This window comes from Drosophila elegans, unplaced genomic scaffold (genome assembly GCF_018152505.1).
Source record: "Drosophila elegans isolate 14027-0461.03 unplaced genomic scaffold, ASM1815250v1 contig_368, whole genome shotgun sequence".
NCBI classification, from domain to species: domain Eukaryota; kingdom Metazoa; phylum Arthropoda; class Insecta; order Diptera; family Drosophilidae; genus Drosophila; species Drosophila elegans.
This window is the reverse complement of record NW_024545750.1, coordinates 683,160-708,756: the sequence shown is the minus strand read 5'-3', so window position 1 is coordinate 708,756 and position 25,597 is coordinate 683,160. Positions and strand designations below refer to the sequence as shown.

Here is a 25,597-nt window from a genome sequence, read left to right as displayed (position 1 = left end):
ATTTATTTATTATTATTCACTAGCATTCAGCATAATTTATTTATTTATACATAATTTGGGTTTTTGGTTGGCACATTGAATTCGGGGTTTCAGAAGTCGTGTTAGGGGTTACCAAAATTCAGGATGGACAAGGCAGCAAGCATGATCACCTGCTTCGGTCGAAGGGTTTTCCAGGCGAGGACGACGAAAAGATGTGGTTCACGGATGTGGAGGGCGCTACCGAGGCTGGTTTGCCGCGCATATCGGAAGGGTTGCCCAGAACTCCGCTTGCCCGCTTGCGCCAGGGACTGCAACAAGAGCAAAAAGAACCACAGGACACCGAGCTGCAGCAGGACCTAAGGCAGCAGCAGATCCTGGAGGGAATTGGTTCCGCGGCGGATGAGTTGTTGCAGCTGGACGATAAGGACGCAAGACTCCACGATCCTTTTATGGATTCCGCGGCAAGGTCGGCCGTTAATGTGGCTTTGGCGCAGGCGGCGGAGACCCATCGGAAGGCCCAAGAAGGCGGGATCAATCAGGAACTGAGGGACGAGATCCGAAGTGGCTTCCTGGAAATGATGAAGCTCAGTTTCCCCTGGAGAGCATGCCGGATGAGCGAAGGCGTCCGGATTCAAGGATCACCGCAGGAATCCGTGGTCAAGCCCCGCAAGGTGCGGTGCCCAAGAGCACACAGGTCGCCGGCATGGACGGTTCCAGGCTACCTCCGCCGAGGGTGCCACACAAACCGCCGAGGAGGCCGCTAGATTTCCAGGAGTTGGAAAGTAGCAGTCCCGGGTATCCTCCGGATCATGGAAGGTCGCGCCGAGACGATGGCCCGGCCCGGCTGGTGCGTTGAGGACCGCAGGGCCTCAGGGTTCCGCGAGGAGCAGCTCCTGTATGTCAATGTGGGGCCGGCAGCCGCCAACCAGCAATGGCGAATTGAGCGGTAGGGCGTATCCTTCGACAGGGAGGATGAGCGAAACTCGGTGGAAGATTTTCTCTTCAGGTTGGAGTTCCTGCAGCGGCAGGGCCAATGCCCGTGGCAAGAGGTGCTCCGAAACTTCCACCTGCTGCTTACTGGGCGGGCTCGGGAGTGGTACTGGGTGCACGTGCGTCACTGCGTGCGAAGAATCCGTGCCGAGCCGGCTGCTGGAATTGCGGAGCCGTGGATCACGGGTTCCGTGACTGCGCAGCAACAGAACGCAGACTGTTCTGCTACCGATGTGGGAAGCCCGACACCGTGTCTCCTAAATGTCCGGATTGTGCGGAAAACGGTCGGCTGGGCGATCCGAGGACGGAGAGGATGCGTCCAGACAGGAGTTCCGCAGAGAAGAAGAGTTGGTAGAGTTAAATAAATGTTTACCTTCTAAGAATAGCAATAAGTCTAATTTACAATACTTACCTTATGCGGAGAGGATGCGACGGTACCTAGATATCAGGAACAGGATCTTCTCAGAGCACCAGTTAGGCGGGATGCGTATGGTGTCTCGCAAGGTGCAAAAGGCCAGGGACCGATTTCGCAAACGTCGGAACTGCCGACGCGAAGCAGTGGCTGCCGTGAAACGCAGTTTATCGCGAGATCCCAGACCGTTCGCCGCAGTCCGAGTCCTGACCAAGCAACTGACGGGGTTATTGGACACTGGAGCGAGTGTGAGTCTGCTCGAAAAAGGTGGCAGAGAGCTGGTCGAGGCCTTGGATGTGCCCGTCCAGAAGTACTTATCCGCAGTCCGTACGGCCTCTGGAGAGGATCGGTCAATTATAGGACGGGTCAAGTTACCGGTGGAATACCGAGGACGGACAGAGCACATTCTCTTCTACTTGTGTCCTTACCTGGAGCAGCCAGCTTATTTTGGAGTGGATTATAGCGGAGGCGATTATAGGCCCCATCGATCCGGAAGGCGTGAAGAAGGCCGAAGAATTACACGCCAGGGAGATGGAGCACTACGCTGAGGTCGAGGATGACGATGAGGAGAAAACCGATCCCGAGTCCTGGACGCTTTCCAAGGCCGAGGAACAAGAGCTGGAGGAGATCAAGCAGCAGTTCTTGACTTTCGAGCGGGATGGCTTAGGTACCACCAGTCTGGAGAAGCACACTATTGAGCTGATGGACGGAGCCAATGTGTTCAAGGATCGACCCTATCCGATGTCTCCCGCGAAGCAGAAGGTGGTCGAGGACGAGGTCGACAAGATGATGGCGCTCGGAGTCATCGAGGAGAGCAAAAGCCCCTGGAGCAACCGCACCACCGTAGTATCAAGATCTGGAAAACACCGGTTCTGCTTAGACGCACTTAAGCTTAATGATGTAACCATCAAAGATGCTTACCCGTTGCCCAGCATAGACGGCATTCTGTCCAGAATTGACCAAACGTACTACATTTCCAGCGTGGATTTGAAGTTCGCTTTATGGCAGATTGAGTTGGACACGGGCAGCAAGGAATACACAGCCTTTACGGTTCCTGGTCGGCCTCTTTACCAGTTCCGTGTGATGCCTTTCGGACTCTGTAACGCTGGTGAGACTCATGGACCGAGTAATTCCAGCTGAAATCCGCTCGAATGTGTTCGTCTACTTGGATGACCTGCTAATACTAGCGCCTGACATGAGAACGCACTTGAAGTATCTTCGCCGAGTCGCTGAATGCCTGAAAGAAGCAGGGTTAACCATTGGTCTGAGCAAGTCGAAGTTTTGCTTCAAGTCTTTGACCTACCTCGGCTTCATAGTGGGTTGAGGACGTCTGCGGATGGATCCAGGGCGTGTAGCAGCTATTAGGCGGATGCCTGAGCCAAGGACCATGAAGGAAGTGAGAGCCTTAGTTGGTACCGTCGGTTCATAAAGAACTTCGCGCCGTTGGCAGCCCCGCTTACGCAATCCTTGAAGAAGACGGGACATAAGAAGTTTTCCTTGAGTCCAGAAGCACAGCTGGCAGTAGAGTCCTTGAAGATGGCCCGAACTACTGCGCCAGTGCTGGTACATGCGGACTTTAAGCGGCACTTTTTCATCCAGTGCGATGCGATCGGAGTCGGTGCAGTGTTGTTCCAGCGGGATGAAGACGGCCAGGAGCAACCAATAGCGTTCTTCTCGGCCAAGATGAATTGTCACCAAGTCCATTACACCGTCACCGAAAAAGAATGCCTCGCAGCCCTGCTAGCCATTCGAAAGTTCCGGCCGTATGTGGAAGGAATGCCGTTTACGTGCATCACGGATCATGCCAGCTTGAAGTGGCTCATGTCCATGAAAGACCTTTCGGGTCGGCTGGCTCGGTGGTCATTGCAACTCCAGGGATATGACTTCAACATCGAACACAGGAAAGGAAGCGAGAACGTCGTGGCAGATACCCTTGCGTCTCGCATATTTATATCTCCAGCCAGCCCTCGAACGGTGGCTTGCATGACACACATGCAATTGCACCGTGGATGCGCACTGGTAGAGAAAAGTTGTTTAAATTTTGTAGGAAGAAAGGGAGGCGTGTCCACTAGAGGTAGGACAATTGCTCTTGAGGCACAGTTCACAGGGATTAGCTGTGATTTGGCGGTGACATCCTCTTCGAAGGAAATCGAAGCATTCGCATCCCAGGTCGTCCGTGCAATAAGCACGAAAGGTTAAACCAAAAACTGTGATAAAACTGTGATATAGGTATTAGGGACATTTTTTTTGTTAACGTAATTTTAATGAATGTTTTGTTTTGGGGTTACAGTGTAGTTGTTTTATTTGTGCAGATCCTTGGGTTTTCTTGGTATTTGCGTTTTCATATCATATCGGTTTAAAACTTAAACGTGTGGTCGTGACCCGTGACGTCGTCACGCGCTGCTGGGCCACCGCGACTTGAATGAAAAACGCAAAGTTCAAAAGGAAATCCTATGCGATCCTGCAAACAGCCGAAGTCCTTAACTGGCGACTTTCAGCACAGCTGAAAGTTAGTCCAGTTGACGAGCGGCTTGTTTAGTGAGAATTCGGACGAAATTGTAAACGCAAGACGACTGGCGCGGAGTCTACCGGCTGGTGATCGGCTCCATCTCCCCTTATTGAGGCTGGAAAAAAAATAGAGAAAGAAATTTAGTCTTGAGGGACTTGTTTTTTTATAGGAGCTAATTATTGGTGTGAATTTGTTAAGCCTAAGGTATTTGTTGGTCGTTAATATATTTTCTTATTTATTTCTTATTTATTCATTGTTTATTGTTTCTATTTATTTATTATTATTATTTATTGGCCTGGTAATATAAGTATTCGTATTATTTAGGTGCATATTATTTAGTGGTATTTATTTATTATTATTCACTAGCATTCAGCATAATTTATTTATTTATACATAATTTGGGTTTTTGGTTGGCACATTGAATTCGGGGTTTCAGAAGTCGTGTTAGGGGTTACCAAAATTCAGGATGGACAAGGCAGCAAGCATGATCACCTGCTTCGGTCGAAGGGTTTTCCAGGCGAGGACGACGAAAAGATGTGGTTCACGGATGTGGAGGGCGCTACCGAGGCTGGTTTGCCGCGCATATCGGAAGGGTTGCCCAGAACTCCGCTTGCCCGCTTGCGCCAGGGACTGCAACAAGAGCAAAAAGAACCACAGGACACCGAGCTGCAGCAGGACCTAAGGCAGCAGCAGATCCTGGAGGGAATTGGTTCCGCGGCGGATGAGTTGTTGCAGCTGGACGATAAGGACGCAAGACTCCACGATCCTTTTATGGATTCCGCGGCAAGGTCGGCCGTTAATGTGGCTTTGGCGCAGGCGGCGGAGACCCATCGGAAGGCCCAAGAAGGCGGGATCAATCAGGAACTGAGGGACGAGATCCGAAGTGGCTTCCTGGAAATGATGAAGCTCAGTTTCCCCTGGAGAGCATGCCGGATGAGCGAAGGCGTCCGGATTCAAGGATCACCGCAGGAATCCGTGGTCAAGCCCCGCAAGGTGCGGTGCCCAAGAGCACACAGGTCGCCGGCATGGACGGTTCCAGGCTACCTCCGCCGAGGGTGCCACACAAACCGCCGAGGAGGCCGCTAGATTTCCAGGAGTTGGAAAGTAGCAGTCCCGGGTATCCTCCGGATCATGGAAGGTCGCGCCGAGACGATGGCCCGGCCCGGCTGGTGCGTTGAGGACCGCAGGGCCTCAGGGTTCCGCGAGGAGCAGCTCCTGTATGTCAATGTGGGGCCGGCAGCCGCCAACCAGCAATGGCGAATTGAGCGGTAGGGCGTATCCTTCGACAGGGAGGATGAGCGAAACTCGGTGGAAGATTTTCTCTTCAGGTTGGAGTTCCTGCAGCGGCAGTGCCAATGCCCGTGGCAAGAGGTGCTCCGAAACTTCCACCTGCTGCTTACTGGGCGGGCTCGGGAGTGGTACTGGGTGCACGTGCGTCACTGCAGGGTGGACAGGTGGTCCCAGCTTCGAGCCTCGCTGATGGATAGGTTCCGATGCCACCAGACGGAGCACGACCGGATGCACCAACTTCTGCAGAGGAGCAGCAGCTCGGAGAAGGAGTTGACGATTACGTCCACGCGATGAAGCAGTTAGCGGCCCGTCTGAAAAGGCGACTGTCAGAGCGACAGTTGGTTAAGATAATCAAAAAGGGCTTGAGGGAGAGCATCGCAAGGTTTGTCTACGCGATGGATGTGCTTACGGTGGATGAACTGCGGGAAGAGTGCTGCGAGGTAGAACGCAGTTTTGGACGACGTGGACGGACCACGTACACGCAGCCGATGCGGTATCCTCCGGCGGAGAAGGCCAAGGTTAGCGAGGCTATTGGCCCAGATCCTGGTGAGGATCCTCCGTGGCACGAGGTGGACGAAGTGCGGGCGAAGAATCCGTGCCGAGCCGGCTGCTGGAATTGCGGAGCCGTGGATCACGGGTTCCGTGACTGCGCAGCAACAGAACGCAGACTGTTCTGCTACCGATGTGGGAAGCCCGACACCGTGTCTCCTAAATGTCCGGATTGTGCGGAAAACGGTCGGCTGGGCGATCCGAGGACGGAGAGGATGCGTCCAGACAGGAGTTCCGCAGAGAAGAAGAGTTGGTAGAGTTAAATAAATGTTTACCTTCTAAGAATAGCAATAAGTCTAATTTACAATACTTACCTTATGCGGAGAGGATGCAACGGTACCTAGATATCAGGAACAGGATCTTCTCAGAGCACCAGTTAGGCGGGATGCGTATGGTGTCTCGCAAGGTGCAAAAGGCCAGGGACCGATTTCGCAAACGTCGGAACTGCCGACGCGAAGCAGTGGCTGCCGTGAAATGCAGTTTATCGCGAGATCCCAGACCGTTCGCCGCAGTCCGAGTCCTGACCAAGCAACTGACGGGGTTGTTGGACACTGGAGCGAGTGTGAGTCTGCTTGAAAAAGGTGGCAGAGAGCTGGTCGAGGCCTTGGATGTGCCCGTCCAGAAGTACTTATCCGCAGTCCGTACGGCCTCTGGAGAGGATCGGTCAATTATAGGACGGGTCAAGTTACCGGTGGAATACCGAGGACGGACAGAGCACATTCTCTTCTACTTGTGTCCTTACCTGGAGCAGCCAGCTTATTTTGGAGTGGATTTTTGGCAAGCATTCGGACTGGCCCCAGCGATTATAGGCCCCATCGATCCGGAAGGCGTGAAGAAGGCCGAAGAATTACACGCCAGGGAGATGGAGCACTACGCTGAGGTCGAGGATGACGATGAGGAGAAAACCGATCCCGAGTCCTGGACGCTTTCAAAGGCCGAGGCACGAGAGCTGGAGGAGATCAAGCAGCAGTTCTTGACTTTCGAGAGGGATGGCTTAGGTACCACCAGTCTGGAGAAGCACACTATTGAGGTGATGGATGATGTGTTCAAGGATCGACCCTATACGATGTCTCGCGCGAAGCAGAAGGTGGTCGAGGACGAGGTCGACAAGATGCTAGCGCTCGGAGTCATCGAGGAGAGCAAAAGCCCCTGGAGCAACCGCACCACCGTAGTATCAAGATCTGGAAAACACCGGTTCTGCTTAGACGCACTTAAGCTTAATGATGTAACCATCAAAGATGCTTACCCGTTGCACAGCATAGACGGCATTCTGTCCAGAATTGAGTTGGACACGGGCAACAAGGAATACACAGCCTTTACGGTTCCTGGTCGGCCTCTTTACCAGTTCCGTGTGATGCCTTTCGGACTCTGTAACGCTGGTGAGACTCATGGACCGAGTAATTCCAGCTGAAATCCGCTCGAATGTGTTCGTCTACTTGGATGACCTGCTAATACTAGCGCCTGACATGAGAACGCACTTGAAGTATCTTCGCCGAGTCGCTGAATGCCTGAAAGAAGCAGGGTTAACCATTGGTCTGAGCAAGTCGAAGTTTTGCTTCAAGTCTTTGACCTACCTCGGCTTCATAGTGGTTGGAGGACGTCTGCGGATGGATCCAGGGCGTGTAGCAGCTATTAGGCGGATGCCTGAGCCAAGGACCATGAAGGAAGTGAGAGCCTTAGTTGGTACCGTCGGTTCATAAAGAACTTCGCGCCGTTGGCAGCCCCGCTCACGCAATCCTTGAAGAAGACGGGAAATAAGAAGTTTTCCTTGAGTCCAGAAGCACAGCTGGCAGTAGAGTCCTTGAAGATGGCCCGAACTACTGCGCCAGTGCTGGTACATGCGGACTTTAAGCGGCACTCGGTGGTCATTGCAACTCCAGGGATATGACTTCAACATCGAACACAGGAAAGGAAGCGAGAACGTCGTGGCAGATACCCTTGCGTCTCGCATATTTATATCTCCAGCCAGCCCTCGAACGGTGGCTTGCATGACACACATGCAATTGCACCGTGGATGCGCACTGGTAGAGAAAAGTTGTTTAAATTTTGTAGGAAGAAAGGGAGGCGTGTCTACTAGAGGTAGGACAATTGCTCTTGAGGCACAGTTCACAGGGATTAGCTGTGATTTGGCGGTGACATCCTCTTCGAAGAAAATCGAAGGATTCGCATCCCAGGTCGTCCGTGCAATAAGCACGAAAGGTTAAACCAAAAACTGTGATAAAACTGTGATATAGGTATTAGGGACATTTTTTTTTGCTAACGTAATTTTAATGAATGTTTTGTTTTGGGGTTACAGTGTAGTTGTTTTATTTGTGCAGATCCTTGGGTTTTCTTGGTATTTGCGTTTTCATATCATATCGGTTTAAAACTTAAACGTGTGGTCGTGACCCGTGACGTCGTCACGCGCTGCTGGGCCACCGCGACTTGAATGAAAAACGCAAAGTCCAAAAGGAAATCCAATGCGATCCTGCAAACAGCCGAAGTCTTTAACTGGCGACTTTCAGCACAGCTGAAAGTTAGTCCAGTTGACGAGCGGCTTGTTTAGTGAGAATTCGGACGAAATTGTAAACGCAAGACGACTGGCGCGGAGTCTACCGGCTGGTGATCGGCTCCATCTCCCCTTATTGAGGCTGGAAAAAAATAGAGAAAGAAATTTAGTCTTGAGGGACTTGTTTTTTTATAGGAGCTAATTATTGGTGTGAATTTGTTTAGCCTAAGGTATTTGTTGGTCGTTAATATATTTTCTTATTTATTTCTTATTTATTCATTGTTTATTGTTTCTATTTATTTATTATTATTATTTATTGGCCTGGTAATATAAGTATTCGTATTATTTAGGTGCATATTATTTAGTGGTATTTATTTATTATTATTCACTAGCATTCAGCATAATTTATTTATTTATACATAATTTGGGTTTTTGGTTGGCACATTGAATTCGGGGTTTCAGAAGTCGTGTTAGGGGTTACCAAAATTCAGGATGGACAAGGCAGCAAGCATGATCACCTGCTTCGGTCGAAGGGTTTTCCAGGCGAGGACGACGAAAAGATGTGGTTCACGGATGTGGAGGGCGCTACCGAGGCTGGTTTGCCGCGCATATCGGAAGGGTTGCCCAGAACTCCGCTTGCCCGCTTGCGCCAGGGATTGCAACAAGAGCAAAAAGAACCACAGGACACCGAGCTGCAGCAGGACCTAAGGCAGCAGCAGATCCTGGAGGGAATTGGTTCCGCGGCGGATGAGTTGTTGCAGCTGGACGATAAGGACGCAAGACTCCACGATCCTTTTATGGATTCCGCGGCAAGGTCGGCCGTTAATGTGGCTATGGCGCAGGCGGCGGAGACCCATCGGAAGGCCCAAGAAGGCGGGATCAATCAGGAACTGAGGGACGAGATCCGAAGTGGCTTCCTGGAAATGATGAAGCTCAGTTTCCCCTGGAGAGCATGCCGGATGAGCGAAGGCGTCCGGATTCAAGGATCACCGCAAGGTGCGGTGCCCAAGAGCACACAGGTCGCCGGCATGGGCGGTTCCAGGCTACCTCCGCCGAGGGTGCCACACAAACCGCCGAGGAGGCCGCTAGATTTCCAGGAGTTGGAAAGTAGCAGTCCCGGGTATCCTCCGGATCATGGAAGGTCGCGCCGAGACGATGGCCCGGCCCGGCTGGTGCGTTGAGGACCGCAGGGCCTCAGAGTTCCGCGAGGAGCAGCTCCTGTATGTCAATGTGGGGCCGGCAGCCGCCAACCAGCAATGGCGAATTGAGCGGTGGGGCGTATCCTTCGACAGGGAGGATGAGCGAAACTCGGTGGAAGATTTTCTCTTCAGGTTGGATTTCCTGCAGCGGCAGTGCCAATGCCCGTGGCAAGAGGTGCTCCGAAACTTCCACCTGCTGCTTACTGGGCGGGCTCGGGAGTGGGACTGGGTGCACGTGCGTCACTGCAGGGTGGACAGGTGGTCCCAGCTTCGAGCCTCGCTGATGGATAGGTTCCGATGCCACCAGACGGAGCACGACCGGATGCACCAACTTCTGCAGAGGGAGCAGCAGCTCGGAGAAGGAGTTGACGATTTCGTCCACGCGATGCAGCAGTTAGCGGCCCGTCTGAAAAGGCCACTGTCAGAGCGACAGTTGGTTAAGATAATCAAAAAGGGCTTGAGGGAGAGCATCGCAAGGTTTGTCTACGCGATGGATGTGCTTACGGTGGATGAACTGCGGGAAGAGTGCTGCGAGGTGGAACGCAGTTTTGGACGACGTGGACGGACCACGTACACACAGCCGATGCGGTATCCTCCGGCGGAGAAGGCCAAGGTTAGCGAGACTATTGGCCCAGATCCTGGTGAGGATCCTCCGTGGCACGAGGTGGACGAAGTGCGGGCGAAGAATCCGTGCCGAGCCGGCTGCTGGAATTGCGGAGCCGTGGATCACGGGTTCCGTGACTGCGCAGCAACAGAACGCAGACTGTTCTGCTACCGATGTGGGAAGCCCGACACCGTGTCTCCCAAATGTCCGGATTGTGCGGAAAACGGTCGGCTGGGCGATCCGAGGACGGAGAGGCTGCGTCCAGACAGGAGTTCCGCAGAGAAGAAGAGTTGGTAGAGTTAAATAAATGTTTACCTTCTAAGAATAGCAATAAGTCTAATTTATAATACTTACCTTATGCGGAGAGGATGCGACGGTACCTAGATATCAGGAACAGGATCTTCTCAGAGCACCAGTTAGGCGGGATGCGTATGGTGTCTCGCAAGGTGCAAAAGGCCAGGGACCGATTTCGCAAACGTCGGAACTGCCGACGCGAAGCAGTGGCCGCCGTGAAGCGCAGTTTATCGCGAGATCCCAGACCGTTCGCCGCAGTCCGAGTCCTGACCAAGCAACTGACGGGGTTGTTGGACACTGGAGCGAGTGTGAGTCTGCTTGGAAAAGGTGGCAGAGAGCTGGTCGAGGCCTTGGATGTGCCCGTCCAGAAGTACTTATCCGCAGTCCGTACGGCCTCTGGAGAGGATCGGTCAATTATAGGACGGGTCAAGTTACCGGTGGAATACCGAGGACGGACAGAGCACATTCTCTTCTACTTGTGTCCTTACCTGGAGCAGCCAGCTTATTTTGGAGTGGATTTTTGGCAAGCATTCGGACTGGCCCCAGCGATTATAGGCCCCATCGATCCGGAAGGCGTGAAGAAGGCCGAAGAATTACACGCCAGGGAGATGGAGCACTACGCTGAGGTCGAGGATGACGATGAGGAGAAAACCGATCCCGAGTCCTGGACGCTTTCCAAGGCCGAGGAACAAGAGCTGGAGGAGATCAAGCAGCAGTTCTTGACTTTCGAGCGGGATGGCTTAGGTACCACCAGTCTGGAGAAGCATACTATTGAGCTGATGGACGGAGCCAATGTGTTCAAGGATCGACCCTATCCGATGTCTCCCGCGAAGCAGAAGGTGATCGAGGACGAGGTCGACAAGATGCTGGCGCTCGGAGTCATCGAGGAGAGCAAAAGCCCCTGGAGCAACCGCACCACCGTAGTATCAAGATCTGGAAAACACCGGTTCTGGTTAGACGCACTTAAGCCTAATGATGTAACCATCAAAGATGCTTACCCGTTGCCCAGCATAGACGGCATTCTGTCCAGAATTGACCAAACGTACTACATTTCCAGCGTGGATTTGAAGTTCGCTTTATGGCAGATTGAGTTGGACACGGGCAGCAAGGAATACACAGCCTTTACGGTTCCTGGTCGGCCTCTTTACCAGTTCCGTGTGATGCCTTTCGGACTCTGTAACGCTGGTGAGACTCATGGACCGAGTAATTCCAGCTGAAATCCGCTCGAATGTGTTCGTCTACTTGGATGACCTGCTAATACTAGCGCCTGACATGAGAACGCACTTGAAGTATCTTCGCCGAGTCGCTGAATGCCTGAAAGAAGCAGGGTTAACCATTGGTCTGAGCAAGTCGAAGTTTTGCTTCAAGTCTTTGACCTACCTCGGCTTCATAGTGGGTGGAGGACGTCTGCGGATGGATCCAGGGCGTGTAGCAGCTATTAGGCGGATGCCTGAGCCAAGGACCATGAAGGAAGTGAGAGCCTTAGTTGGTACCGTCGGTTCATAAAGAACTTCGCGCCGTTGGCAGCCCCGCTCACGCAATCCTTGAAGAAGACGGGAAATAAGAAGTTTTCCTTGAGTCCAGAAGCACAGCTGGCAGTAGAGTCCTTGAAGATGGCCCGAACTACTGCGCCAGTGCTGGTACATGCGGACTTTAAGCGGCACTTTTTCATCCAGTGCGATGCGATCGGAGTCGGTGCAGTGTTGTTCCAGCGGGATGAAGACGGCCAGGAGCAACCAATAGCGTTCTTCTCGGCCAAGATGAATTGTCACCAAGTCCATTACACCGTCACCGAAAAAGAATGCCTCGCAGCCCTGCTAGCCATTCGAAAGTTCCGGCCGTATGTGGAAGGAATGCCGTTTACGTGCATCACGGATCATGCCAGCTTGAAGTGGCTCATGTCCATGAAAGACCTTTCGGGTCGGCTGGCTCGGTGGTCATTGCAACTCCAGGGATATGACTTCAACATCGAACACAGGAAAGGAAGCGAGAACGTCGTGGCAGATACCCTTGCGTCTCGCATATTTATATCTCCAGCCAGCCCTCGAACGGTGGCTTGCATGACACACATGCAATTGCACCGTGGATGCGCACTGGTAGAGAAAAGTTGTTTAAATTTTGTAGGAAGAAAGGGAGGCGTGTCCACTAGAGCTAGGACAATTGCTCTTGAGGCACAGTTCACAGGGATTAGCTGTGATTTGGCGGTGACATCCTCTTCGAAGGAAAACGAAGCATTCGCATCCCAGGTCGTCCGTGCAATAAGCACGAAAGGTTAAACCAAAAACTGTGATAAAACTGTGATATAGGTATTAGGGACATTTTTTTTTGTTAACGTAATTTTAATGAATGTTTTGTTTTGGGGTTACAGTGTAGTTGTTTTATTTGTGCAGATCCTTGGGTTTTTCTTGGTATTTGCGTTTTCATATCATATCGGTTTAAAACTTAAACGTGTGGTCGTGACCCGTGACGTCGTCACGCGCTGCTGGGCCACCGCGACTTGAATGAAAAACGCAAAGTCCAAAAGGAAATCCTATGCGATCCTGCAAACAGCCGAAGTCCTTAACTGGCGACTTTCAGCACAGCTGAAAGTTAGTCCAGTTGACGAGCGGCTTGTTTAGTGAGAATTCGGACGAAATTGTAAACGCAAGACGACTGGCGCGGAGTCTACCGGCTGGTGATCGGCTCCATCTCCCCTTATTGAGGCTGGAAAAAAATAGAGAAAGAAATTTAGTCTTGAGGGACTTGTTTTTTTATAGGAGCTAATTATTGGTGTGAATTTGTTAAGCCTAAGGTATTTGTTGGTCGTTAATATATTTTCTTATTTATTTCTTATTTATTCATTGTTTATTGTTTCTATTTATTTATTATTATTATTTATTGGCCTGGTAATATAAGTATTCGTATTATTTAGGTGCATATTATTTAGTGGTATTTATTTATTATTATTCACTAGCATTCAGCATAATTTATTTATTTATACATAATTTGGGTTTTTGGTTGGCACATTGAATTCGGGGTTTCAGAAGTCGTGTTAGGGGTTACCAAAATTCAGGATGGACAAGGCAGCAAGCATGATCACCTGCTTCGGTCGAAGGGTTTTCCAGGCGAGGACGACGAAAAGATGTGGTTCACGGATGTGGAGGGCGCTACCGAGGCTGGTTTGCCGCGCATATCGGAAGGGTTGCCCAGAACTCCGCTTGCCCGCTTGCGCCAGGGACTGCAACAAGAGCAAAAAGAACCACAGGACACCGAGCTGCAGCAGGACCTAAGGCAGCAGCAGATCCTGGAGGGAATTGGTTCCGCGGCGGATGAGTTGTTGCAGCTGGACGATAAGGACGCAAGACTCCACGATCCTTTTATGGATTCCGCGGCAAGGTCGGCCGTTAATGTGGCTTTGGCGCAGGCGGCGGAGACCCATCGGAAGGCCCAAGAAGGCGGGATCAATCAGGAACTGAGGGACGAGATCCGAAGTGGCTTCCTGGAAATGATGAAGCTCAGTTTCCCCTGGAGAGCATGCCGGATGAGCGAAGGCGTCCGGATTCAAGGATCACCGCAGGAATCCGTGGTCAAGCCCCGCAAGGTGCGGTGCCCAAGAGCACACAGGTCGCCGGCATGGACGGTTCCAGGCTACCTCCGCCGAGGGTGCCACACAAACCGCCGAGGAGGCCGCTAGATTTCCAGGAGTTGGAAAGTAGCAGTCCCGGGTATCCTCCGGATCATGGAAGGTCGCGCCGAGACGATGGCCCGGCCCGGCTGGTGCGTTGAGGACCGCAGGGCCTCAGGGTTCCGCGAGGAGCAGCTCCTGTATGTCAATGTGGGGCCGGCAGCCGCCAACCAGCAATGGCGAATTGAGCGGTAGGGCGTATCCTTCGACAGGGAGGATGAGCGAAACTCGGTGGAAGATTTTCTCTTCAGGTTGGAGTTCCTGCAGCGGCAGTGCCAATGCCCGTGGCAAGAGGTGCTCCGAAACTTCCACCTGCTGCTTACTGGGCGGGCTCGGGAGTGGTACTGGGTGCACGTGCGTCACTGCAGGGTGGACAGGTGGTCCCAGCTTCGAGCCTCGCTGATGGATAGGTTCCGATGCCACCAGACGGAGCACGACCGGATGCACCAACTTCTGCAGAGGGAGCAGCAGCTCGGAGAAGGAGTTGACGATTACGTCCACGCGATGAAGCAGTTAGCGGCCCGTCTGAAAAGGCCACTGTCAGAGCGACAGTTGGTTAAGATAATCAAAAAGGGCTTGAGGGAGAGCATCGCAAGGTTTGTCTACGCGATGGATGTGCTTACGGTGGATGAACTGCGGGAAGAGTGCTGCGAGGTAGAACGCAGTTTTGGACGACGTGGACGGACCACGTACACGCAGCCGATGCGGTATCCTCCGGCGGAGAAGGCCAAGGTTAGCGAGGCTATTGGCCCAGATCCTGGTGAGGATCCTCCGTGGCACGAGGTGGACGAAGTGCGGGCGAAGAATCCGTGCCGAGCCGGCTGCTGGAATTGCGGAGCCGTGGATCACGGGTTCCGTGACTGCGCAGCAACAGAACGCAGACTGTTCTGCTACCGATGTGGGAAGCCCGACACCGTGTCTCCTAAATGTCCGGATTGTGCGGAAAACGGTCGGCTGGGCGATCCGAGGACGGAGAGGATGCGTCCAGACAGGAGTTCCGCAGAGAAGAAGAGTTGGTAGACATTTATTTAACTAAATGTTTACCTTCTAAGAATAGCAATAAGTCTAATTTACAATACTTACCTTATGCGGAGAGGATGCGACGGTACCTAGATATCAGGAACAGGATCTTCTCAGAGCACCAGTTAGGCGGGATGCGTATGGTGTCTCGCAAGGTGCAAAAGGCCAGGGACCGATTTCGCAAACGTCGGAACTGCCGACGCGAAGCAGTGGCTGCCGTGAAACGCAGTTTATCGCGAGATCCCAGACCGTTCGCCGCAGTCCGAGTCCTGACCAAGCAACTGACGGGGTTGTTGGACACTGGAGCGAGTGTGAGTCTGCTTGAAAAAGGTGGCAGAGAGCTGGTCGAGGCCTTGGATGTGCCCGTCCAGAAGTACTTATCCGCAGTCCGTACGGCCTCTGGAGAGGATCGGTCAATTATAGGACGGGTCAAGTTACCGGTGGAATACCGAGGACGGACAGAGCACATTCTCTTCTACTTGTGTCCTTACCTGGAGCAGCCAGCTTATTTTGGAGTGGATTTTTGGCAAGCATTCGGACTGGCCCCAGCGATTATAGGCCCCATCGATCCGGAAGGCGTGAAGAAGGCCGAAGAATTACACGCCAGGGAGATGGAGCACTACGCTGAGGTCGAGGATGACGATGAGGAGAAAACCGATCCCGAGTCCTGGACGCTTTCCAAGGCCGAGGCACGAGAGCTGGAGGAGATCAAGCAGCAGTTCTTGACTTTCGAGAGGGATGGCTTAGGTACCACCAGTCTGGAGAAGCACACTATTGAGCTGATGGATGATGTGTTCAAGGATCGACCCTATCCGATGTCTCCCGCGAAGCAGAAGGTGGTCGAGGACGAGGTCGACAAGATGCTAGCGCTCGGAGTCATCGAGGAGAGCAAAAGCCCCTGGAGCAACCGCACCACCGTAGTATCAAGATCTGGAAAACACCGGTTCTGCTTAGACGCACTTAAGCTTAATGATGTAACCATCAAAGATGCTTACCCGTTGCACAGCATAGACGGCATTCTGTCCAGAATTGAGTTGGACACGGGCAGCAAGGAATACACAGCCTTTACGGTTCCTGGTCGGCCTCTTTACCAGTTCCGTGTGATGCCTTTCGGACTCTGTAACGCTGGTGAGACTCATGGACCGAGTAATTCCAGCTGAAATCCGCTCGAATGTGTTCGTCTACTTGGATGACCTGCTAATACTAGCGCCTGACATGAGAACGCACTTGAAGTATCTTCGCCGAGTCGCTGAATGCCTGAAAGAAGCAGGGTTAACCATTGGTCTGAGCAAGTCGAAGTTTTGCTTCAAGTCTTTGACCTACCTCGGCTTCATAGTGGTTGGAGGACGTCTGCGGATGGATCCAGGGCGTGTAGCAGCTATTAGGCGGATGCCTGAGCCAAGGACCATGAAGGAAGTGAGAGCCTTAGTTGGTACCGTCGGTTCATAAAGAACTTCGCGCCGTTGGCAGCCCCGCTCACGCAATCCTTGAAGAAGACGGGAAATAAGAAGTTTTCCTTGAGTCCAGAAGCACAGCTGGCAGTAGAGTCCTTGAAGATGGCCCGAACTACTGCGCCAGTGCTGGTACATGCGGACTTTAAGCGGCACTTTTTCATCCAGTGCGATGCGATCGGAGTCGGTGCAGTGTTGTTCCAGCGGGATGAAGACGGCCAGGAGCAACCAATAGCGTTCTTCTCGGCCAAGATGAATGGTCACCAAGTCCATTACACCGTCACCGAAAAAGAATGCCTCGCAGCCCTGCTAGCCATTCGAAAGTTCCGGCCGTATGTGGAAGGAATGCCGTTAACGTGCATCACGGATCATGCCAGCTTGAAGTGGCTCATGTCCATGAAAGACCTTTCGGGTCGGCTGGCTCGGTGGTCATTGCAACTCCAGGGATATGACTTCAACATCGAACACAGGAAAGGAAGCGAGAACGTCGTGGCAGATACCCTTGCGTCTCGCATATTTATATCTCCAGCCAGCCCTCGAACGGTGGCTTGCATGACACACATGCAATTGCACCGTGGATGCGCACTGGTAGAGAAAAGTTGTTTAAATTTTGTAGGAAGAAAGGGAGGCGTGTCTACTAGAGGTAGGACAATTGCTCTTGAGGCACAGTTCACAGGGATTAGCTGTGATTTGGCGGTGACATCCTCTTCGAAGAAAATCGAAGGATTCGCATCCCAGGTCGTCCGTGCAATAAGCACGAAAGGTTAAACCAAAAACTGTGATAAAACTGTGATATAGGTATTAGGGACATTTTTTTTTGCTAACGTAATTTTAATGACTGTTTTGTTTTGGGGTTACAGTGTAGTTGTTTTATTTGTGCAGATCCTTGGGTTTTTTGGTATTTGCGTTTTCATATCATATCGGTTTAAAACTTAAACGTGTGGTCGTGACCCGTGACGTCGTCACGCGCTGCTGGGCCACCGCGACTTGAATGAAAAACGCAAAGTCCAAAAGGAAATCCAATGCGATCCTGCAAACAGCCGAAGTCTTTAACTGGCGACTTTCAGCACAGCTGAAAGTTAGTCCAGTTGACGAGCGGCTTGTTTAGTGAGAATTCGGACGAAATTGTAAACGCAAGACGACTGGCGCGGAGTCTACCGGCTGGTGATCGGCTCCATCTCCCCTTATTGAGGCTGTAAAAAAATAGAGAAAGAAATTTAGTCTTGAGGGACTTGTTTTTTTATAGGAGCTAATTATTGGTGTGAATTTGTTAAGCCAAAGGTATTTGTTGGTCGTTAATATATTTTCTTATTTATTTCTTATTTATTCATTGTTTATTGTTTCTATTTATTTATTATTATTATTTATTGGCCTGGTAATATAAGTATTCGTATTATTTAGGTGCATATTATTTAGTGGTATTTATTTATTATTATTCACTAGCATTCAGCATAATTTATTTATTTATACATTGAATTCGGGGTTTCAGAAGTCGTGTTAGGGGTTACCAAAATTCAGGATGGACAAGGCAGCAAGCATGATCACCTGCTTCGGTCGAAGGGTTTTCCAGGCGAGGACGACGAAAAGATGTGGTTCACGGATGTGGAGGGCGCTACCGAGGCTGGTTTGCCGCGCATATCGGAAGGGTTGCCCAGAACTCCGCTTGCCCGCTTGCGCCAGGGATTGCAACAAGAGCAAAAAGAACCACAGGACACCGAGCTGCAGCAGGACCTAAGGCAGCAGCAGATCCTGGAGGGAATTGGTTCCGCGGCGGATGAGTTGTTGCAGCTGGACGATAAGGACGCAAGACTCCACGATCCTTTTATGGATTCCGCGGCAAGGTCGGCCGTTAATGTGGCTTTGGCGCAGGCGGCGGAGACCCATCGGAAGGCCCAAGAAGGCGGGATCAATCAGGAACTGAGGGACGAGATCCGAAGTGGCTTCCTGGAAATGATGAAGCTCAGTTTCCCCTGGAGAGCATGCCGGATGAGCGAAGGCGTCCGGATTCAAGGATCACCGCAGGAATCCGTGGTCAAGCCCCGCAAGGTGCGGTGCCCAAGAGCACACAGGTCGCCGGCATGGGCGGTTCCAGGCTACCTCCGCCGAGGGTGCCACACAAACCGCCGAGGAGGCCGCTAGATTTCCAGGAGTTGGAAAGTAGCAGTCCCGGGTATCCTCCGGATCATGGAAGGTCGCGCCGAGACGATGGCCCGGCCCGGCTGGTGCGTTGAGGACCGCAGGGCCTCAGAGTTCCGCGAGGAGCAGCTCCTGTATGTCAATGTGGGGCCGGCAGCCGCCAACCAGCAATGGCGAATTGAGCGGTGGGGCGTATCCTTCGACAGGGAGGATGAGCGAAACTCGGTGGAAGATTTTCTCTTCAGGTTGGATTTCCTGCAGCGGCAGTGCCAATGCCCGTGGCAAGAGGTGCTCCGAAACATCCACCTGCTGCTTACTGGGCGGGCTCGGGAGTGGGACTGGGTGCACGTGCGTCACTGCAGGGTGGACAGGTGGTCCCAGCTTCGAGCCTCGCTGATGGATAGGTTCCGATGCCACCAGACGGAGCACGACCGGATGCACCAACTTCTGCAGAGGGAGCAGCAGCTCGGAGAAGGAGTTGACGATTTCGTCCACGCGATGCAGCAGTTAGCGGCCCGTCTGAAAAGGCCACTGTCAGAGCGACAGTTGGTTAAGATAATCAAAAAGGGCTTGAGGGAGAGCATCGCAAGGTTTGTCTACGCGATGGATGTGCTTACGGTGGATGAACTGCGGGAAGAGTGCTGCGAGGTGGAACGCAGTTTTGGACGACGTGGACGGACCACGTACACACAGCCGATGCGGTATCCTCCGGCGGAGAAGGCCAAGGTTAGCGAGGCTATTGGCCCAGATCCTGGTGAGGATCCTCCGTGGCACGAGGTGGACGAAGTGCGGGCGAAGAATCCGTGCCGAGCCGGCTGCTGGAATTGCGGAGCCGTGGATCACGGGTTCCGTGACTGCGCAGCAACAGAACGCAGACTGTTCTGCTACCGATGTGGGAAGCCCGACACCGTGTCTCCCAAATGTCCGGATTGTGCGGAAAACGGTCGGCTGGGCGATCCGAGGACGGAGAGGCTGCGTCCAGACAGGAGTTCCGCAGAGAAGAAGAGTTGGTAGAGTTAAATAAATGTTTACCTTCTAAGAATAGCAATAAGTCTAATTTACAATACTTACCTTATGCGGAGAGGATGCGACGGTACCTAGATATCAGGAACAGGATCTTCTCAGAGCACCAGTTAGGCGGGATGCGTATGGTGTCTCGCAAGGTGCAAAAGGCCAGGGACCGATTTCGCAAACGTCGGAACTGCCGACGCGAAGCAGTGGCCGCCGTGAAGCGCAGTTTATCGCGAGATCCCAGACCGTTCGCCGCAGTCCGAGTCCTGACCAAGCAACTGACGGGGTTGTTGGACACTGGAGCGAGTGTGAGTCTGCTTGGAAAAGGTGGCAGAGAGCTGGTCGAGGCCTTGGATGTGCCCGTCCAGAAGTACTTATCCGCAGTCCGTACGGCCTCTGGAGAGGATCGGTCAATTATAGGACGGGTCAAGTTACCGGTGGAATACCGAGGACGGACAGAGCACATTCTCTTCTACTTGTGTCCTTACCTGGAGCAGCCAGCTTATTTTGGAGTGGATTTTTGGCAAGCATTCGGACTGGCCCCAGCGATTATAGGCCCCATCGATCCGGAAGGCGTGAAGAAGGCCGAAGAATTACACGCCAGGGAGATGGATCACTACGCTGAGGTCGAGGATGACGATGAGGAGAAAACCGATCCCGAGTCCTGGACGCTTTCCAAGGCCGAGGAACAAGAGCTGGAGGAGATCAAGCAGCAGTTCTTGACTTTCGAGCGGGATGGCTTAGGTACCACCAGTCTGGAGAAGCACACTATTGAGCTGATGGACGGAGCCAATGTGTTCAAGGATCGACCCTATCCGATGTCTCCCGCGAAGCAGAAGGTGGTCGAGGACGAGGTCGACAAGATGCTAGCGCTCGGAGTCATCGAGGAGAGCAAAAGCCCCTGGAGCAACCGCACCACCGTAGTATCAAGATCTGGAAAACACCGGTTCTGCTTAGACGCACTTAAGCTTAATGATGTAACCATCAAAGATGCTTACCCGTTGCCCAGCATAGACGGCATTCTGTCCAGAATTGACCAAACGTACTACATTTCCAGCGTGGATTTGAAGTTCGCTTTATGGCAGATTGAGTTGGACACGGGCAGCAAGGAATACACAGCCTTTACGGTTCCTGGTCGGCCTCTTTACCAGTTCCGTGTGATGCCTTTCGGACTCTGTAACGCTGGTGAGACTCATGGACCGAGTAATTCCAGCTGAAATCCGCTCGAATGTGTTCGTCTACTTGGATAACCTGCTATACTAGCGCCTGACATGAGAACGCACTTGAAGTATCTTCGCCGAGTCGCTGAATGCCTGAAAGAAGCAGGGTTAACCATTGGTCTGAGCAAGTCGAAGTTTTGCTTCAAGTCTTTGACCTACCTCGGCTTCATAGTGGGTGGAGGACGTCTGCGGATGGATCCAGGGCGTGTAGCAGCTATTAGGCGGATGCCTGAGCCAAGGACCATGAAGGAAGTGAGAGCCTTAGTTGGTACCGTCGGTTCATAAAGATCTTCGCGCCGTTGGCAGCCCCGCTCACGCAATCCTTGAAGAAGACGGGAAATAAGAAGTTTTCCTTGAGTCCAGAAGCACAGCTGGCAGTAGAGTCCTTGAAGATGGCCCGAACTACTGCGCCAGTGCTGGTACATGCGGACTTTAAGCGGCACTTTTTCATCCAGTGCGATGCGATCGGAGTCGGTGCAGTGTTGTTCCAGCGGGATGAAGACGGCCAGGAGCAACCAATAGCGTTCTTCTCGGCCAAGATGAATTGTCACCAAGTCCATTACACCGTCACCGAAAAAGAATGCCTCGCAGCCCTGCTAGCCATTCGAAAGTTCCGGCCGTATGTGGAAGGAATGCCGTTTACGTGCATCACGGATCATGCCAGCTTGAAGTGGCTCATGTCCATGAAAGACCTTTCGGGTCGGCTGGCTCGGTGGTCATTGCAACTCCAGGGATATGACTTCAACATCGAACACAGGAAAGGAAGCGAGAACGTCGTGGCAGATACCCTTTCGCGTTGTGCTGAAGAGCTAACGGTGGACCCGTCAGAGTTGCTCGGCTTCGAGACCACTGAGTTGATGGAGAAGAATACACGGAGTTGTTACAAGAAGTGGAAAAAAACGTGGCCAACCTACCTGACTTGAGGATAGTGGATGATCTCATCTTCAAGAGAGTCTCTTCGGCAAATCTGGATGACGAGGTGGAAGGCTTCGAATGGAAGTTGTGGATTCCCCAGAGTCTGACCCACAGCATAATTAAGCGTGCAGATTCGGATTCGTGCGGAATGGGAAAAACTCTGGAAAACCTACGGCGGCAGTTTGACTGGCCTGGCATGGCACTGCAAGTCCGGGAGTCCATACGCAGGTGTGAAGTGTGCAAGGAGACGAAATCCCCGAATTTCCGGATGCAAGTGGGTATCGGTGAGAGAGTCCAGACTGAGCAGCCATTTCAGAAGCTGTACATCGATTTCCTGGGGAAGTATCCGAGGTCGAAGAAGGGACAGGCCTACATCTTCATTGTGGTGGATCACTTCTCCAAATACACATTTTTGAAAGCCATGCAAAAGGCATCGACCTCAAATGTAGTGGAGTTCCTCATTCACGAGGCTTTCTACAAGTTTGGGTTACAGAAGTTGTGCATTCGAACAACGGCCGCCAGTTTACGTCCAAGATCTTCGAGGAGGCGATGGAAAGCTTTGGCATCACGCACATCAAAACGCCAGTCCACTCTCCGCAAAGCAACGCAGCGGAAAGGGTAAACCAAAGCGTGTTGGCGGCGATCCGAAGCTACTTAGAAGAAGACCATCGAGAATGGGACGCCTTTCTTCCGGAGATTGAGGTGGCCCTCCGCAACGCGGTCCATTCAGCAACTGGAGAAGCTCGGTTCTTCACCGTATTCGGACGACACATGTTCCTGAACGGAGCCAGCTACAAGTTGGCAAGGAAGTTGAAGTCGCTGTGTGATCACGAAATGTCTGGGATGAGAACAGCTGATAAACTCCAAGTGATCCATGACAAGGTGCAGAAGAACCTCGAAGATGCATACGATCGGAGTCGCCTGCGGTACGACAAAAGGGCTCGTACTTTCCTTTGAAGCCCGGTCAGGAAGTGTATCGCCGCAACTTTGCCCCCAGCGATTTCAAAAGGGCCTTCAATGCAAAGTTTGCTCGGAAGTTCCTAAAAGCTCGGGTGGTCAGGACAGTCGGCAATAATGCGTACGAGCTTGAAGATCTTCAAGGACGACCGATCGGAGTGTACCATGCCAAGGACATTAGGTTGTGATCTGGAAAGAGGAATAACAAAGTACACGAGCTCAGAATCGGCATGTGTCTACTTCTCGTAAAGCGTGGGCCCCGCGTTGGACACCGTTGGAACTGCATCTTGGTATCGAGGCCGGCTGAATCCGAATAGTCCAAATCCAAATGCTCCCAAGTATTCCTGCGCTTGTCTAAAACTCTGTGTTAGCGTCTCTCGGAATCCAGGGCGGTGTTGCATTTTCAGTTGAAGCCGTCTGGAAAATACTAAAACGTACCGATACGTCAGCAGGTCCCGCTATCGATAAGATTCGGTGGTGACACCGACTATTGATAGCGGGAAAGGATCTAGCTATTTAAATTTAGCCCGGTTCGCTGGTTAAATGGGTTCAATAGCCTTGAATACGTTCGCTGACCCATCTTGAGAGAGCGGGAGGGAAAATGGCGAGCGACTTTGGTGTAGGTCAGGGTTTTGCTTTAGTTGCTGCAAGAAGTAGTATGAGAACGGTCGGGAAAAAGCCTAAGACTTTTAATTCGTAATAAGTGTTTGGATAACTCAAAGTGAGTGGTTATTTATTAGTCCGGAACTTGTAAATTACAGTGTTTTTTTTTTTGATATTGAAGCCGCCGGGGACCCTATCTAAAGGGCCCCGGAAATTTAGAAGATTTGGGAACACTCACCTGGCGAACCTAACCTGGTCGTGAGGACCACGCCGTCCAGCATCAGCCGCAGCAGCAGCAGCGATCCTGGTTCAACAGCAGCATTAACCGCAGCAGCAGCATTAGACGCAGCAGCAACAGCGATCAGCTTCCGCAGCAGCATTAGCCACAGCAGAAGCAGCTGTCAGCAGCATCAGTCGCAGCAGCAGCAGCGTTCAGCAGCAGCAGCAGCCTCAGGCGTCAGCAGCTCCAGCGACTGCCTCCGAGACGGTCACATACGGAGATTCCCTCGGTAAGCCCGTTCCGGGAACGCACTGACCCGGCCCCTCTTACGCAGACGCTGCGCTATCCTCCGGACCAATGGGCTCCGTGCGAACTCGTGCTGGTTTTCGCCGCTAGTGATTTTTCTATTCTGGCTGCAGTTTCAACCACATCCGACGTTGAACTCTGCAATAAATAAGTTTTAGTTATTATTTTGTGATATCATACAGTCAAGATTGTCAAGTACTCACTGTGAAATCTAATCTAAAATTAGAGTCTTAATTCCGAACCGTAGCCGCGCGTCAAACTACGTCTTAATTGGGTCGCGAAATTTAATGACTGGTGGGATTCATTTAGCGTACTTACCTTTTCAGCACGTCCCTTCTTTTCCCTTGGAGCTCCTCAGGATTAGGCGACCCGGTTGGCAAACGCCTCCAATTTAGTGCCGTGCGGCGATTTTGCCTGAAAATTGTAATATTAAGCGTCTAAAAAATTTCCCTTCGGTTGTTGCCGCTTTGACCGCTTGTCATCTGGGCGACGGTCTGAGATCGGCCTTAAGTGTTTCTAACGAAAAGAGTAGATTATTAGTAGGAATCAATAATGAATGTGTTTATTTATTAATCTTGCCCAAAATTAAATGTGAACAAGCTACCGAGATGGTTGTGTGAATTACCTTGGGCGGGGAGATGAGCCGGTCGTAATCCACCAGGAATAGACTCCGGTCTGCCGGAGATGGGGTGTGCCTCCCACATCTTTCTTGGGGCACCCAAGGTTGGGTGGGTGCATTGTGGCAAGGACATCGAAGCCACCAATTTCGTCCAATTGTCTTAGTTTTTTGATGTAAATGTAACTTTGTTTTGTTTTGATTTGATTTGTGGTAGAGATGGTAAATCGTCAAGTTAGTGACGTGAGACTGCAGGGCATAGGGGGTACTTCGCCCTGGGACTCCGTGGCTAGCCGGCGCTGCCCTCCGGGAAAGATGCAGTTCCGCAACATCAGTGATCAAGTTTGTTCTGCTGAACGCTTATGATACTTTACGCATTAATCAATTAATTTTTGTTTGTTTTTTATTTTTGTTTGGTTAACGCCTTGATTTTTCTGTTTATTCTTATCAATTATTATACCAACGATATACGCTAGCAGACATGTATCATGTATCAAGATAAGATGGAAGAATTTTTGCATCATGATCAGTGATCATACGCGTTCAGCAGAACTATCGTAAGAAATCCATCACAGACCAGTGATACTGTTGTTCTGCTGAATACGCCCATTGAGATACGACTCTTGATTGCCTAGGGAACTTATAGCCTCTTCCCATACTGTCCATCCATTGGAAACAGTTGTGATTTTTGACAAATGTGAAGCTCCTATTCCGACAAAGCACATCCACCATAAATAAATGTAAGCAATAAAGGTTGAAATGGATTCAGCGAGCATAAAATGAATAATTTACCAATTATTTGGGTGATGCACAACAGCAAAACCTTAGGTTGCAGGAGATTTTATTTATTTACAGTTAATACAGAGGAGTTCAATGATGACGAATTATAATTATAAATTTAAAGAACATATTTGGGCATACCTGTTGCTTCGGTGCCTTCCATTTTTTAAAAGTTCAGAAAATCATGTATACACTTATCCATAGCATAAAATAAAGTACAAAAAGAACAAATTCTTCTAAAAAAGTTTGTTAGAGTTTAAGACACCCTTCAAAAATTGTGCTCAAGCCACTGCACTTTGACGGATGGTGGCTCTGTAGGAACACCAGGATGGTGATCCACCCAAAATTCCAACCGTTTCGCTTAAATGGGCTCTGTCGGACTGG

General features: G+C 51.5%; 4 protein-coding genes and 1 long non-coding RNA gene across 6 annotated transcripts; all 5 read right to left on the bottom strand.

Annotated features, from left to right (window-relative positions):
• Positions 1-10,080: 10,080 nt before the first annotated feature.
• LOC121467307 lies at positions 10,081-11,037 on the bottom strand. Its single transcript, XM_041708689.1, has 3 exons — positions 10,803-11,037; positions 10,375-10,710; positions 10,081-10,275 (listed from the first exon to the last, which is right to left on the bottom strand). Exons 1-2 carry the CDS (start codon positions 10,843-10,845, stop codon positions 10,376-10,378), a joined length of 378 nt encoding a protein of 125 aa, XP_041564623.1. The 5' UTR covers positions 10,846-11,037; the 3' UTR covers positions 10,081-10,275; position 10,375.
• A 485-nt stretch (positions 11,038-11,522) lies between these two features.
• LOC121467303 lies at positions 11,523-12,095 on the bottom strand. The gene is made up of 2 exons (XM_041708686.1): positions 11,695-12,095; positions 11,523-11,628 (listed from the first exon to the last, which is right to left on the bottom strand). The coding sequence occupies exons 1-2, from the start codon at positions 12,093-12,095 to the stop codon at positions 11,553-11,555; spliced, it is 477 nt and encodes a 158-aa protein (XP_041564620.1). The 3' UTR covers positions 11,523-11,552.
• Positions 12,096-14,878: 2,783 nt separating this feature from the next.
• LOC121467310 lies at positions 14,879-15,679 on the bottom strand. 2 transcript variants are annotated; one of them, XM_041708692.1, is made up of 3 exons: positions 15,490-15,679; positions 15,062-15,397; positions 14,879-14,932 (listed from the first exon to the last, which is right to left on the bottom strand). In XM_041708692.1, exons 1-2 carry the CDS (start codon positions 15,530-15,532, stop codon positions 15,063-15,065), a joined length of 378 nt encoding a protein of 125 aa, XP_041564626.1. In that variant the 5' UTR covers positions 15,533-15,679; the 3' UTR covers positions 14,879-14,932; position 15,062. The 2 variants fall into 2 exon arrangements, 1 of the variants encoding a protein (XP_041564626.1); XR_005977436.1 differs by lacking the exon at positions 14,879-14,932 and having other exon boundaries at positions 15,068-15,315.
• Positions 15,680-19,298: 3,619 nt separating this feature from the next.
• LOC121467308 lies at positions 19,299-20,178 on the bottom strand. The gene is made up of 3 exons (XM_041708690.1): positions 20,085-20,178; positions 19,657-19,992; positions 19,299-19,557 (listed from the first exon to the last, which is right to left on the bottom strand). Exons 1-2 carry the CDS (start codon positions 20,125-20,127, stop codon positions 19,658-19,660), a joined length of 378 nt encoding a protein of 125 aa, XP_041564624.1. The 5' UTR covers positions 20,128-20,178; the 3' UTR covers positions 19,299-19,557; position 19,657.
• Positions 20,179-20,218: 40 nt separating this feature from the next.
• LOC121467311 lies at positions 20,219-21,072 on the bottom strand. Its single transcript, XR_005977437.1, has 3 exons — positions 20,976-21,072; positions 20,595-20,770; positions 20,219-20,529 (listed from the first exon to the last, which is right to left on the bottom strand). It is a non-coding gene; the product is annotated as an uncharacterized LOC121467311 (long non-coding RNA).
• Between the last annotated feature and the right edge of the window lie 4,525 nt (positions 21,073-25,597).

What these genes read in the sequence shown, in the direction of transcription:
- LOC121467307 (XM_041708689.1), bottom strand. Translation starts at nt 10,845, where the DNA reads ATGCTTGCCAAAAATCCACTCCAAAATAAGCTGGCTGCTCCAG. An exon ending in AAATAAGCTGGCTGCTCCAG is followed by an intron (nt 10,711 to 10,802) that starts GTAAGGACACAA and finishes GATCCTCTCCAG; the next exon opens with AGGCCGTACGGACTGCGGAT.
- LOC121467310 (XM_041708692.1), bottom strand. Translation starts at nt 15,532, where the DNA reads ATGCTTGCCAAAAATCCACTCCAAAATAAGCTGGCTGCTCCAG. An exon ending in AAATAAGCTGGCTGCTCCAG is followed by an intron (nt 15,398 to 15,489) that starts GTAAGGACACAA and finishes GATCCTCTCCAG; the next exon opens with AGGCCGTACGGACTGCGGAT.
- LOC121467303 (XM_041708686.1), bottom strand. Translation starts at nt 12,095, where the DNA reads ATGGACTTGGTGACAATTCATCTTGGCCGAGAAGAACGCTATTGGTTG. An exon ending in CCACCCACTATGAAGCCGAG is followed by an intron (nt 11,629 to 11,694) that starts GTAGGTCAAAGA and finishes TGCTTCTTTCAG; the next exon opens with GCATTCAGCGACTCGGCGAA.
- LOC121467308 (XM_041708690.1), bottom strand. Translation starts at nt 20,127, where the DNA reads ATGCTTGCCAAAAATCCACTCCAAAATAAGCTGGCTGCTCCAG. An exon ending in AAATAAGCTGGCTGCTCCAG is followed by an intron (nt 19,993 to 20,084) that starts GTAAGGACACAA and finishes GATCCTCTCCAG; the next exon opens with AGGCCGTACGGACTGCGGAT.